Here is a 14,707-nt window from a genome sequence, read left to right as displayed (position 1 = left end):
GAAGCATTACAGCTTATCATAGCAATAACCCGATAATGTGGAAATGCGAGCATGTCTGTATCAAACAATATTCTGCGGGGAAGTTAACCTATTATCCGCAATTATAGCATGCGTTCCTTTCCATAATCAGGAATTCTCCTTTGCTAAATTGAGTTGGCAGGGCTTACAGTTTGAGTTAAGAAAAAGTCTCGGCATTCTTGGCAAATTTGTGCACGAGTGTAGTTCTACCCTAATGTTCGTAAAAATATTGCAGCTTAATTTAACTGTCATGGGATTTATAGTGAATCCGTAAGTATTTGTCAAAATTGGTGAGCTCCTCTACTAAAATGCATTGCAGCTGTAAGGGCTTTTATGCGAAAATGCGGCAATACGTTCGATGGCACTGGGAGAAGATATGCCGCTATCCGCCGATACGCAGTCGGCTGTACGGAATGGAATATAAGCTTTACAAGTTCTGGGTAGTCATCTACGGTGAACCGGATGCGACAGACGTTGTTATTTTCAACGAGCTGCCCACCAGGAGCCCGGGGTATCACACCTCCAATGGTTGCAAAAAGAAATATTGTGAGACTTGTCGGGTAAATCGGATTGTGATGTACCTGGACAATGCCAAGTATTCCATAGACATTGCTCATTTCACCATTTCGCATCGCCTTATCTACCATGCCATTGTCCGTGCCTGGGACCGGGGCGTCGAATTACGCATCGTCACCGACTCGCAAATGATATATATGCGGGGATCGGTGGTGGTGACCCTTTGTCGCATGGGAATACCGGTGCATGCAGCCTCTGATAGATTGACATTGCATCACAAGTTCTGCATAATCGATGGCCGGAAGCGCATTCTCGACCTGGATGAGCAGGAGAAGCGGATACATTGTAGATTGTGGAACTGCAAGGGGTTTATTATGACTGGCTCTCTGAACTGGACCCACCAGGGCACGGCCAACAATTATGAGAACGTGGTGATGACATCGAATTTTAATGTGACTGACCAGTATCAAGAGTTATATGAGAAGCTGTGGAGACAGAATCCCCCACTTCAGACGCTAGACTATCTGGGATTTGTTGATGAAAGCATTTTTGGGTGCAGATTTTAGAATCCGAATTTACAAACATATGAACTAATATAATTAAACATTTTAAGTTGGCTTAAACTTAAAAGCTTTATAATCTTCATAATTTGTTCAGTGTGCTGATACCTGAAGCCAGCAACTCCAACAAGACGAGAGCCCCCCCACAATGGCTAACAAAGAGCTGTGTGTGTCATAAGATTTAGAAATAGGTAGAAAATGTCGCTCGAGCGTTAAAAGGGATTTGTGTGACATTTGTAAATGAAACCGGCCTGGGATTTAGGCTCTGGTTGGCTTGTGTGTCGTCTTGACAGTTGACACTACATACTATTTGTGGCACGATGAAGCGAGGGCGACAGCGACTGCGACAGCGAGAGCTACGGCAACTCCGATTACAACTGGCCTATTGTTTTCCACCATACTACTTGTATACATATGACAGGGCAATTTGTTGTTGGGGTCTTTTTCAACAGCGCTCTATGCATAATGCCCTCTTCATCGTATCCCCACAGCGACGCGGCCGTAACCAATCGGCGACGACCTTCGTAACTTGTCTGGCAGCCTGATTGCAAATGGGCCAACTTGGAGTCGTCGCCTCTTGGGCTCAGCTGCTGAAATCAGCAATAAAACTGTCGCTTATAATTATGCCATAAATTGTTTAAACAATTTGCGCAACAGGAGCAGCAGTTGCAGTTGCAGCTGCAGTTGTAGTTACATTCTCAGCCAGCTAGTCAGTTAGCTAGTCGGTCGGTCGACCGGCTTAAGACGATAGGCAAATCAACAAAACGCGGCTTTTAATTAAACATTTTTGCAATTATTTCGTTTTCCTTTCTTGACTCAACTTTTAGTGCATTTGATTTTTTTTTAATGGACATTTCTTTGGCACCGAACCTGTTCAACGGACCGCTTTTTGCCGGCCCACGGCAGCAATTAAGCAAACGCTTTGCCATAAAACTGGGTCAGGCTGCACTTTTGCGCTGATGCCGGGAAGCTGGCAGATGTTGCTGCCATTTCTTGCCCACGCATGCACAACGGCAAAGAAAATCTAGCAATACTACGATGGCAAAATTAAATGTACAAATCATGTTTATTACTTGTCAGCCAGACAGCGTTTGTCAGTCAGTTTGTCAGTCTGTCTGTCAGTCAGTCTGTCAGTGGGCCCGTGGGCGTGGCACTCATGCAAACTAATTGTTATTCGTGCTGTTGTCGATGATCGGTGTGATGGTCTGCAGGCCTGTTGGTCTGATGTAAATTTTGGTGCTTGCAACATGTTGCTGGCAACATTGAAGCAGCCACATTGACACGGTTTGCAATTAGAAAAGTAGCCCGTCGGCTACTGTGCGCTCGCACAGATTCTAAACAGCTAAAACCTGTTGCCGCATGGCCAAAGCTGTTGCCAAAGCCAGTAGCTGCAGTTACCAGAGGTGCTGAAGTTTGTTTAAGCCTAATTGACTGATTTAGGCGGCGGTGCGGAAAGAATTTGTCGCGCTCCGAGCGGTCTTGCCAACTTCGTTAGATTGGGCCTTAATAAACATTTTCTAGTCGTGGAACAGAAAATCCGTGTCTTATTTTAAACTGGACGGCATATCTCAATTCATGAAATCTGTTGGGCTCCCCCATTTAACGACTGAGTGAGTACACGGCTCTGCTATAAGCTTCACATTCCTGGCCATACAAATATTGATTTGTGCAATCATTAAAGTTTGCTTCATGCACGCCACAATGGCGTCTGTTAACTGACATGCTCTATAATTTATATATCAACTGTCATAATGATCGCTGTATCTAGTACTTGTATACGTACGGAACACATACACACATACATACATACATACATATAGCTGTCGATAATGTTATTAAATCCGCAGTTGTGAGCGCTTTTGATTAATTGAACTATTTGTGTGCAATGATGAGCAAACAGAGCGACCGGCGTCGCTTTGGTATGCGAAATGCCACAATGTCCATGCCAATTGCCGTTGACTGTTGCCCGTTGTCTGTTGACTTGGGTCTGAGCCTGAGTTGGAGCCGCAACTGAAGTCGGAGTCGTTCACGTTGCGATTAGGCTATGGCCGGAATTGCTATGCTGCGTTGGCATATCAATTCACATGTCAGTCTCGCCGGCGGCGGCATCGGCAAGCTGGCTGCCTGGCTGGCCGTCTGGCTAGCTGGCTGGCAACCTACTTATTTATGCAGCAGCAAACGAGACTTAGAGACTTGTAAGAACATGCGCAGTGACTGTCTGACTGATGGGCACGTTATGCTTGTTGCAAATGCATCCTGCGGCTAAACAACTCAATATAGTGTGCGCTTGCTGCTGCTGTTGCATGTTCTCCTCTGTCCCATGGCTGTTAACAATTTTCTAGCATAATTCATTTTACGCAACACAATTATGGCAAATATCACGAAGTTATGTGTTTAAGAGTATCACGCCGTCTGCTTCTTGGTGAACTCGTAGCTGACTGACATACATACACTTGTATACAAATACATATACATATGCACGCCAGCGAAGTCGCGAGTGTTAATTAGCAGAGCTATTGAAATAATCATATAATTATTTATATTCATTTTTCTATACATTAGAAAGAGTTCGTTCGTTGTAGAAGTCGTTCGAAATCTATAAGACTTACAATTCATTCATTCAATCAGGATTCACTCCAAGCACAAATTCTGAATAATTCTGATTTTGTATCAGGTTTTGAAATAAATTTCATATATTTCAATTGATTACTAGATTAAATTAGTCATATAATTATTTATATTCATTTCTCCATACATTAGAAAGAGTTCGTTCGTTGTAGAAGTCGTTCGATATCTATAGGACTTACAATTCATTCATTCAATCAGGATTCACTTCAAGCAAGGATTCACTTTAAGCACTTCTGAATAAAACAATCGATTTTGTATCACGTCTCGAAAAAAATGTCTCGTATTTAATTTTATTACTAGATTAATTTTGTCATATGCGGAACCGAAGTCGCGACTGTTAATTACCGGAACTATTGAAATAATCATATAATTATTTATATTGATTACTCCATGCATTCGAAAGAGTTCGTTCGTTGTAGAATCATTCGATATCTATAGGACTTACAATTCATTAATTCAATTAGGATTCACTTCAAGCATGAATTCTGTATCAGGTCTCGAAAAAAATTTCTCGTATATAATTTGATTACTAGATTAATTTTGTCATATGTCGAACCGAAGTCGCGTCTGTTAACATATAATTATTTATATTGATTACTCCATGCATTCGAAAGAGTTCGTTCGTTGTAGAAGTCATTCGATGTCCAAGGCACTTCCAATTCATTCATTCAATCAGGATTCACTTCAAGTATAAATCAAATTCTGAATAAAACGATCGATTTTGCATCAGGTCTTGAAATAAATTTCTTATATTTCATTTGATTACTAGATTAATTTTGTCTAACTTTAATCAAACCATCTAAGTAGAAGTATTAGAGTAGATGCGCTTACTTACTTACTTATCTAGGTCAGATAGCGGTGGTTTTTTGTCATAAGACGTTAATTCTATTTGCAATATATGTTTGGTATTCATTTAAAGGTACATGAATCATTCGTGCACATGCAGTAGTGCGCATGCGTGCAGCGCTCTATTGAATATGCTCGTATGTATGATTTTCTTGATACTGACTCACATTTGGCCATTCTTCTTTGCAGGCAGCTCCACAGAACTGGCACCTTCGCTGCTGGGCATTTACGATACATTGACGAACAGCTTGGCAGCACACCAGCTTAAAAGTAACGGCAACGGCAACGACCACAGTGACGGGGACGCGAACGACGAAGAGACGCCCAAACGCAACTCCAGCAGCAGCTGCCACTCAAGTCAAAGCGACGAGCCTCAGAAGGGGAGCTACACTTTAGAGCAGAGAGCCGCAGATGCATTCGCGGCCTCGCTTCAGGTTGCCGGTCTGCGCGAGGAGCGAGACGGTGCGCAGCTGAGTCGGCTGGTCAAACCACAAGTCAGTGGCACGCCAAGGGCATCGTCACTGAGCAGCCACAGCAGCAGCCTCAGCCTAACTTCAAACTCATCGACGGGCAGTCGACGCGGCAATCACATCATCGCATTATCCCCGAATGTCCAGCGCATTATCACACATGCCGATGCTCCGCACGTGGACGCCATTGACATTGAGGCACTGCAGCAGAAGCAACTACTGAACAGTCCTTCGCAGAGTCCTGTGCCACATTGTCGCTACATCAAGAAGAGTCCGACGCCGGCAGCGACATCAACGCCGAAGCAGCCAAAGCTCTCGCACATACCGCTCTCGAAGATCACGGGAAAGCTGTCCACGCAATCTGGCAGCGAACTGGTGCAAACATTTGATTCTAGCACCGAGTATTTGAATTCCCTGTGCTTCGCCGAGAAGAGTTTTGCTGAGAAAAAGGCGCGCAAGTGCAAGTTGTCGGCACCGCCAACGCCAGCGGCTGTCCACATACCAACTCTGGCCGATGACGACAAAACGCCAACCAATCCCAGTTGCCCCTTCACCTTCGACACGGCCCTGGGCCAGAAGACGCGCAAATTAACGCTGCCCAGGTACGAGACCCAGCAGAGCATAAAGCTGATTGAGATGGAGCAGTTGGCGGCGACAAGTACGCAGCTGCTGCATGGAAAGCCAGCCACACCCACACCCACAACTACAACCGCAACCACCACTGCCAACAACAACAGCAACAGCAGTTGCACAAAAACAAGCAACAATAATGCTAATGACAATAACAACAGTGGCAGCAGTGGCGTGAATACCACGCGCCCCAAGGAGTTTGTGGTGGCCACCGAGCCACTCAGTCCTGTAGAGCTCATGGACACGATTAACTTCGATCTGGTTACACAACATATCGAGCAGCTGACTCTGTGCGATCAATTGGAGGCAGAGGCCCTGAACGAGACGGGGACGCAACTAATCGAGGCCATCAACAAGCCGCTGATCTCCAAGCCCCTGGTACGCAGCTGTTCTGCGGCCTGTGCAAGCACCATTTCCACCTCCCCGCTGCTCACATATGCGCGCACCAAAAGTCTGAATGCCAAGGCCAACACGCTGGGCGGTGCTGTGCCCCTCAAGCTGCCCACCGCCGAGCAGCTGGCCGAGCTGGAGGAGGCCAACAAGCTGTCAGCCGAGAGTCTGGATCGTCTCACAGATATCAAGCCAAAGTTTTTGCACAAGGATGGGAGACGTTTGGGCGCTAATGGAGCGCTCATGCTACCCGAAATTGCCAGGCTTAACAACCGACCGCTCTCCTCATCTTCCATCTGCTCCACATCTTCCAGCTCCAGCTCCGGCTCGGATCAGCTCAACGGCAAGCTAGCCACCTCCTATCTGGCGAGTGTGGAAAGCTTGGCGGAGAGCGAAAACGAACTCGGCGATCCGCACTCGGGACTGACAATTTTTGAGCGCGCCTGCCTTGAAATTGTGGACTCAGAACGCAGCTATGTGGAGGATCTGGGCCAGGTTATCAAAGGGTGAGTCAAGTATCAATTAATTTATAATTTAAGATATCTTAGAAGATCAATATCTTATCAAAGAATACCCAAAGAAAAGAAAAGAAAAGAAAGACAAATAGTCTCGTTCTTCAGATACTCGTTTACTCTGACTAAGGCCATCATTCGAAAAATAGCGAAAAAGTATAGAATGAGAAGGAGAAGATATATAGATAGAAGATATATAGATATATGTATAGTATTTATTTATTTATTTATTAATGTACAGCTATCTGCACGACTGGAAGGAACGCGCCTGTCTGCGCATAGACGAATTGCAAATACTCTTTGCCAACATTGAAGAGATTTACGAATTCAATGCGACTTTGCTGAAGCAACTAATGAACTCCGGTATGGATCCGAACAAGATCGCCAAATGCTTCATAAATTTGCGCGAACGTTTTGATGTGTACACAACCTACTGGTAAGTGATCTGACCAACCAACCCACCCACCTCTCGACCCGAAACACTTTGCGTGCCATTAAATCAGATAGAGCCAGCCGCTGGCCAAGAACGGTACGTTATTTCGGCCTGACTACAAATGATCTTGATGGCCATTCGTAACGAAGTCAAACGGCCAGCCGTGTTTTGGGAAGCCAAGCACGCCATGTTCCATTTAAGAGACCTGGCTGACATTTACTCGTACTTGGCCGCTGTCACTGTCATTGCGGCTGATTGTTGCAGTTTGATTTGTCGCCAAGACTGACACATACACATACATCATCATGCCAAGTGTGGTGTACTTACTCCTTCGCCTTCGAGCAGCTGATTTTAAATTCAAATTTTGAAGCAGTCTGCGCGTCCGTGCTTGTTAGGGTCGGCGCTCTTGTCTGATAAAGACCTCAAATATCACACATGCCATAAATCTTGGCAAAAATTATTGCACATATCGAACTTTATGACTCTCTATCTCTCCCTCTCTCTCTCTCTCTCTTTGTATGTGTCTTTATTTCGTATATTTTGGGCATATTGCAGCACAAGTTACCCGGAAGCCATATCGTTGTTGACCAAACTGCTTCAGGCGACGCATACGAACGCGCTGCTGGCCTCCACGCAGAAGATGTTGGAGCATCGCCTGCCGTTGGGATCCTACTTGTTGAAGCCGGTGCAGCGTATACTCAAATATCACTTGCTGCTGGACGTAAGTAATGCTGCTACATGTTATCCAATGTACACATCAATATTTTTCGTTTCTGCAAATTTCTGTTTTTGAACGCATCTGTATAGAAATAGCCACACATTTCGATTACACGATAGTATTCGCGCATGGCGTGTGGCATTTTGAAAAAGAGAGCGTAAGACACACTCGTACGTGGCCTGCACGAATCTTATTGTAATGTACATATGTACGTGCGCACAATGAGAATAATGAAGTTGCAGTCTTTAGTGGCATATCTCCTATTTTTGTATCATATGGAAACCAGGGACGGCAAATATTATTTTATTATTTTTATTTAGTAACTTTCTGAAAACGGTATGATCCATACCTGTAAGGGTCAGTATTAAAGCTGGGTCCTAAAATTTAATGAAAAGACACTTGGCTATGCTTTTGTTTGAATTCTAATGATAATGACATTTTGGATAAGTGCTTATTGAGTATATAAATACGAATAAATTTCAGTAAGTTTCGGGGAGCTTCCGCGAGTTTCAATTTCGTGTTTTGTCGACGGCCATCTTCTTCATAACACTGTGCGACCATAATTCGATTACAATACAAATAACATAATTATTTTCCGTTACACATACATTTCTCGATAACATTAGTATAAATTGGTATTTAGATCTTTACAATACCAATATCCTACTTTTTCGGATTAAACGATTTAGTTTTTATTCATTCTCTCACAGTAGTACAATGATTCATTTGAGTTATAGTTTACATTTACTTATATTTGATAAAAAAAAAAATGAATCCTAAACAATAATAATATTTTTTTATGAGTTTTAGTTTTTTGCTCAAAAATAATGACTATTTTATAAGCTGTAAAGAATAACTCAAAATTAATCATTATATTGTGAGAAAATGAATATAATTAGCAAATAATCACTATTTTGTAAATTTTATAACAACACTTATACTGATTACAGTCCCTGAAAAAAGCTCATTTCGAAATAAACAATTTGCAAATGTGTACCATGATTATAAGTATAAGAGTCAGGTCTCATTTACAGTTCCGTTCAATTGTGTTGTTTTTATAAGACGGTTCTTTCTTTGGGAGCACCAAAGCTATGCCTGTTCCTCATGCTATCGCTCTTTAATTCACAGAGCCTGCGCAAGCATTGCGATGTCAAGGAAGTGTCCGAAGCATATTCCATCATGCGGCAAGTGGCTCATAATATTGATCAAGTTAAACGGAATCAGGAGCAACAGAGTCGAGTCAAGGAATTGTCTGGTATATTAGACGGCTGGTTGGGTCCAGGTGAGCAAACTGAAGAGTGTAAATCGTTGTTGTTGCATTGGACCTAACGAATCTTTAATTGCTAGAGCTTACTGTGCTGGGTGAATTGAGACAGGAAGGCCTACTTATGGAGCACAATAAGCCGCGCCTGGTGCTGCTCTTTGCCACAATGCTGATCATAACCAAGCAAAAGGAGGACGGTCGTCTGCAGTTCAAAAACTTTATATACGTAAGTGGTCCCTTAGAGTGGTCCTCCTGTGATCCTCGCACCAAAGTTATCAAAACCGACGCTTACGTTCTTTCGCTTTTGTGCAGCAAAAAAATCTAATGTTGAGTGAGCATTTGCCTGGTGAGCCGACTAGCTTTTATGTCATACCCTTCGACGAGCCGCGCAATCAAATCAAACTGACGGCCAGAAATCGTGACCAGAAGCGTGTCTGGACGCAGCACATCAAGAGTGTCATGCTCGAGCAGCTCGACATACCGATGCGCGCCAAGGAGCTGGTCTTTCAGCTGGGCAACGAGGAAGGTAAGTGAGGCCCTGGTGCTGGTGTTGGCAACCAAACCTAACGTGTGGGTAACCTAACATGTGCTGTCGTTGTTGCTGTTGTCGTTTATTATTTTTCTGGATGGCTGCTTGAGTTCAGCTCCAAGCAGCTATCCAGTCGCTGTTGTGGCCAAAACACATGCCGCCAACCCATGCTACATCAGTTAATACATACTACGAGTACATACATATGTACTTGTAAGTGTAGCTACGAGTATGACGGACGATGGCTTCGTTTAACGTTACAGTTATGCATGGGAAGCCAAGGCGTTAAGTTTTTGAATGTCATGTGGGTACACTTTAAAATTATAACAGAGCTTTCCACAACTTACAATCAAATAATTTTCCATAACCTAAGGTACTATCTTAGGTTGTACTATAGGCAGGAATTATGGTAGATCCTGTTAAATAGTTATGGCAACTCATTAGAGATAACTAGAAATAAGGCCAGCTTCAAGTTGTTGATAAAATGAACATAATACGTTATACTTTATATGTGTACTGGAATTGATGGGAAATTCCGTGAGGTGGCGTATTTTTTTTTTGGGTGTGTAACTTGCCACTCTTTGTCTTTAGGCAGGAATTATGGTAGAACCTGTTTAATAGTTATGGCAAGTGATTAGAGATAACAAGAAATAATGCCAGTTTCAAGCTGTTGATAAAATGAACATTATACGTTATACTTTATATGTGTACTGGAATTGATGGGAAATTCCGTGAGGTGGCTTATTTTTTTTTTTTTTTTTGGGTGTGTAACTTGCCACTCATAGTCCTTAGGTTGTACTATGGGCAGTAATTATGGTAGATCCTGTTTAATAATTATGGCCACTCATTAGAGATAACTAGAAATAAGGCCAGCTTCAAGCTGTTGATAAAATGAACATCATAAGTGTATGCGTGCTGGAATTGATGGGATATTCCGAGAGGTGGCCTATTTTTTTTGTCGTGTAACTTGCCACTCATAGTTGGCTGCTTACAGTACAGAGTCGACATACATGCTCGAACGATTGCTCGAGTGACATAACCAAGTAGCAGTCGTTAGGCAGTTTTGTTTTTTTCCGGTGTCTTTTGGCCAAAATCGTGCCAAATCTGTCGACGCCTCTGCGGCAAGTTGATTTATGAGGCGAGTGTGTGTGTGTGTGTGTGTGTTTGCACATTTTAATTGTGAATATGGCACATACATGTACTTGTATTTGAAACACACTCTGATTCGAGTTTGTCTGTGGGAACTGCATGTGCTTTGGCCGCACAGATCTTTTATTGCTGTTTGTATAATTGTATAACTAACCCATCCAGTAAAAGCCTTTATGTTTTATTTAATTACCTAAACCTTTATCTAATTATTGCTATTCTATATATATATATATATATATATATGCTATATGTTTACCGTTGTAGTATTGCCAGTGATGCATTCTAAAACTAAACACCACAAAATGAAAAGAAAATCCTAATCACTCGTAGTTTCTAAGACGCTCTAAGAGACTGTAATAGGCGCCAAAGACAAAAAGCTGTTATGAACGAAAAGCTGTTACAAGTTTCACTTAATTTTCAATTGAATAAACAAAAGCAAAACTTACATACCAATTGTAGTTATTATAAACATATTAACCGTCCCCAAAAGCTATCGTAGTAGACTTCTGGTATTTGCGGACTATACTGAAAACGAAAAACGAAAAATTCTCAAAAGTGTCGTAAGTATTGCGTTACGTAATTGGCTTGCGTTTGAATTGGCTTTGGTCTGTGTCCTGCATATTAACCCACACATGCTAGAACTTTACTACCCCATCGATTAACCCAACCAGCAGTTTAATGCGCCTACTAATTTGTGTCTGTTCTCCTTCTAAACATCTATTACTTTCTCAACTATCGCTGCATGAGCATGGGTTTTAGCTTTAGCTTTAGCTTTTATTTTTGAGTTCTTCGCAACAACTAAATACAAAATAATGTAATGTATAGTATGTATGTATGTACTGGGCTTAGAATGTTGTGCTTCTTGGAGATGTTGTTGTTGTTGTTGTTGTAGCGCAGCCCACACGCCATAGCACGTCATCCGCTTATCGCACAGAGTCACGCCAAAGACACACGCAAATAGCAAAATGTTTCGGGCTTTGTCTCTTTACTAATGTCCAGTTCTTGCAGATCGCACACCCGATCGCAGCACCTGGAAATGGAGTCTGCACTCCAACTCCTCCACGCCCACATATCTGGAGCGTCGCAATGCCTGTCGTCGCAGCGAGATCCGCAATCGAAATTCGAAATTCAAGCGCAAGACCGTCACCAACTCGAGCTCCTTTGACAGTTTCAACGAGTCGCTGGAACAGGAGGCTGTCAAGCCAGCGAAGCCGCTGACCCGCAACAACAGCTTGGATGATACGGCTCTGCAGAAGCTCGCGGCAGCCGTGCGCTATCGAAGCGGCAAGCGAGAGTCCAGGGATGCTACTGCGATCACTACGGTCGAGAATGGAGAAAAGGCTAATGGAAAGGCAGCAGCAGGGGATGCATCGCCAAGTAAGGACTGCAAGTGCAGCGAGGACGAGCATTGCCTCTGCATATTGCGGGATCAACGCGCAAGTCGTACCAAATCACCAATTTTCAGCTACAAGGCGCTCAAGGAGCGCAGCAAGTCGGTGCCCCGCATAAGTCAGAGCGTGGAAGAGGACCTGGATGAGGACAGTGCCTCGCTACGTGGCAGCAAACCCAATCTGAGCGAGCGCAAGGTCAAGGGAAAGGGACTCCTCGAGGTCAAGCAATACAATCACAAGACAATGCCCAAGCGTATTGCCAACTTGAAAAAGCAGCGCTGCAGCAAGAAAGAGACTTGCAAGTTCTACATGGATCTCAGCGAGTTCGAGAGCAGCAGCGCTACGGTGCTGAAAATTACCGAATCGACCGAGGATGTTCGGGGGTCAAGAAAGCTCGAGGTAGAGCTGGCCGAGGAGGCTCAGGAGACTACGGCAGTCGATGCGGAGCAAGAGCAGCAAAGCACCCCCATATACGAGACGTTGTCGCCGGCCGAGAAATCCAAACGTGATGCACAGGTCATACTGGACCTACTAAAGAACAATAAGGAATTCGAACGCATCTACAATAAGCAGCAGAAGAGACGTGAAAGCAACTCAACTTCTACGACCCCCCTCAGCCCGTTGAGCCCCACACAGGAGCTAAGACTGCCACCACGTCCGCCATCACGTTCGCCCCCACCGCTGGAGTTGGAGCAGCAAGAGCAGTCCGACCAACCTTGTGACCAGGAGCCCGTCAGCGAAGAGCCCATCTATGAGACATTGCTGCGCAACGTGCATGTACCCTATAAGTTCTCCCCAGTGCTGGGTCGCGCCAAATCGGGTCAGTACTTCAAGGCACGTCAGAAGAAATCCACAGCCCCAGCGGCACGACCCGATTCCGACTATGTGACACTCGTCTACTCGCCGGAAGGCGTCCTCCAACGCGTAGGCGAAGATGTAGTGACACGTCAGCATAGCAGCTACGAGCTTCAGCGCGACAGCACCGACTCCAACAGTTCCTCCGGGTCGACGGTGAAGCGGGATAGCCAGAATACGGTGATCAACCTTTCGCTGGACTCCAGCTCTCAGAGCAACTTGTCGCAGGGTGAGAACACAGTTCAGAGCGAAGCACCTCATCCGCGACCCATTCAGAAGAATATAATGAAGCGCCTTCTCAGCAGCAGTAGTTACAGCAGCAAAACATCACTGGAGAACGTGTCCAGCTCGGAGCTCTCATTACTTCCCCGTGCCCTCAAGTCCATTGATAACTTGAGCATGGCCTTCGGGCGCTCAAATAGGCCACCCGAGCGGCGAGTCTCTGACGTCAGCGAAATGTGCCGCCAGAGTATCCTGCATCGTCAGGGCAGCGAGGCAGTGGGCGAGCGTATGGCTCATGTGGACTACGCCGATCCCAAGACACTGTTTAGCATCGTGGCCAGCTCGGAGGCATCCCTGCAACGCGACTCGGTCTTCTCGCTCACGTCCTCCAGCGACAGCATGTGCGAGCAGCAGCGCAAGCGCTCAGCTGCCGAGCTGCCAACGAACTTCGAGTACGAGCAGGATGTGGAGGATAATCTGGAAAAGGATTTTCGAGACTCGGCCATTTATAGCGATGACAATGAAAAGCGTAGCGGAGACTATAACATGAAGCGGCCCCAAAGCCCACCACCGCCGCCTCCCCCATCGCGCAACTCGCAGCAACCGCCACAGATAGCCCCAAAACCAACAAAGGCCACGCTACATGATCTTTCCAGTGTCATTGTTTGTCCGTCGCACATGAGCCCAGCGGCATCCCGTAGCTGGGTGCTCCAGCAGATCGAGAACTTTAGCAAGTAAGCGCTAGCTGTGGATCCCATATAAGTTGTTACTAGGATTTTTCCAACTTCCAATGACCGCTTGCCATAAATGTTTTGTAATGTTTTGTATATACTCGTATCTATGTATGTTCTTATACCACGTATCAATAACTATTATAGTAAGCTGCCTAGTTATAGTAGTTCAGTCACCGACTGTTTTAAATAGTATTTCGGATTAATAGAAAAGTCATTTAATAAACGACATAGATGTTTTCGGTGAAACGAAAGGACTTTTGGTATTTCCGCGAGCCTTCGCGTAAGTAAGTTGAAGCCGAAGTCACGAAATAATCCATTTCTGATATACCTTTAATTGCTCTTTATAGTGCGTCTCAGGCCCTGTGGATACTTTCTCTTATTTTGCTGGGAACTATTCACATGCTGGATATATTTCTCAGGCTAATGAAACATGTTCATTAAAGTTAAACATTTTTATGCATTTATTTGGAAATGTAAGTGGTCTTGTTTTATTAAACATTTAATTTTACGTATTTTATTGAAATGGTACTTTTTAAATATAAATTGTACCTTCGTGTTGGTATTACCAGCGCCATCTATATTTAATATATTATGTCACCACCTGTAATCTATATTACAAATTAATGTATATTGTTGCATACTATTGGGTGCTTAACTTGGCTATAGTACTTTGTGTTTGTGGAGCATGTTTGTGTATTGTGTCGTAGACACAAACCAAGTAAATAGCAAGAGCACAAAACCATTTAAAGCGGAACGATAAATGGTATTGCGACGAACCAGAGTGGTGTGAGTATAAGCTAAACAAAATACAAAAATTTATCCAAAATGGAATAAAAATATTA

The 14,707-nt window shown here is 44.0% G+C and overlaps 2 protein-coding genes across 4 annotated transcripts in view; both read left to right on the top strand.

Moving 5' to 3' along the window:
• Positions 1-14,086, top strand: part of LOC115631050 — a 67,487-nt gene extending 53,401 nt beyond the window's left edge. For 2 of the 3 annotated variants that reach the window (XM_030527688.1, XM_030527696.1), the window contains 7 exons: positions 4,758-6,564; positions 6,812-7,006; positions 7,559-7,724; positions 8,850-9,003; positions 9,069-9,211; positions 9,298-9,511; positions 11,672-14,086. In XM_030527688.1, coding sequence (XP_030383548.1) covers positions 4,758-6,564; positions 6,812-7,006; positions 7,559-7,724; positions 8,850-9,003; positions 9,069-9,211; positions 9,298-9,511; positions 11,672-13,869 — 4,877 coding nt within the window. In that variant the 3' untranslated portion in view covers positions 13,870-14,086. Of the gene's footprint in view, positions 1-4,757; positions 6,565-6,811; positions 7,007-7,558; positions 7,725-8,849; positions 9,004-9,068; positions 9,212-9,297; positions 9,512-10,927; positions 11,224-11,671 lie in introns of all 3 variants that reach the window. The other variant, XR_003996206.1, reaches the window with a different exon arrangement.
• On the top strand, positions 235-1,120 carry LOC115631067 (mitochondrial cardiolipin hydrolase-like). The gene is made up of 2 exons (XM_030527713.1): positions 235-288; positions 338-1,120. Exons 1-2 carry the CDS (start codon positions 269-271, stop codon positions 1,098-1,100), a joined length of 783 nt encoding a protein of 260 aa, XP_030383573.1. The 5' UTR covers positions 235-268; the 3' UTR covers positions 1,101-1,120.
• Positions 14,087-14,707: the final 621 nt, after the last annotated feature.

This window comes from Scaptodrosophila lebanonensis, unplaced genomic scaffold (assembly GCF_003285725.1).
Source record: "Scaptodrosophila lebanonensis strain 11010-0011.00,11010-0021.00 unplaced genomic scaffold, SlebRS2 tig00000001-arrow-pilon, whole genome shotgun sequence".
Lineage (NCBI taxonomy): Eukaryota > Metazoa > Arthropoda > Insecta > Diptera > Drosophilidae > Scaptodrosophila > Scaptodrosophila lebanonensis.
The sequence above is the reverse complement of the archived record's forward strand: the minus strand, read 5'-3'. Positions and strand labels throughout refer to the sequence as shown.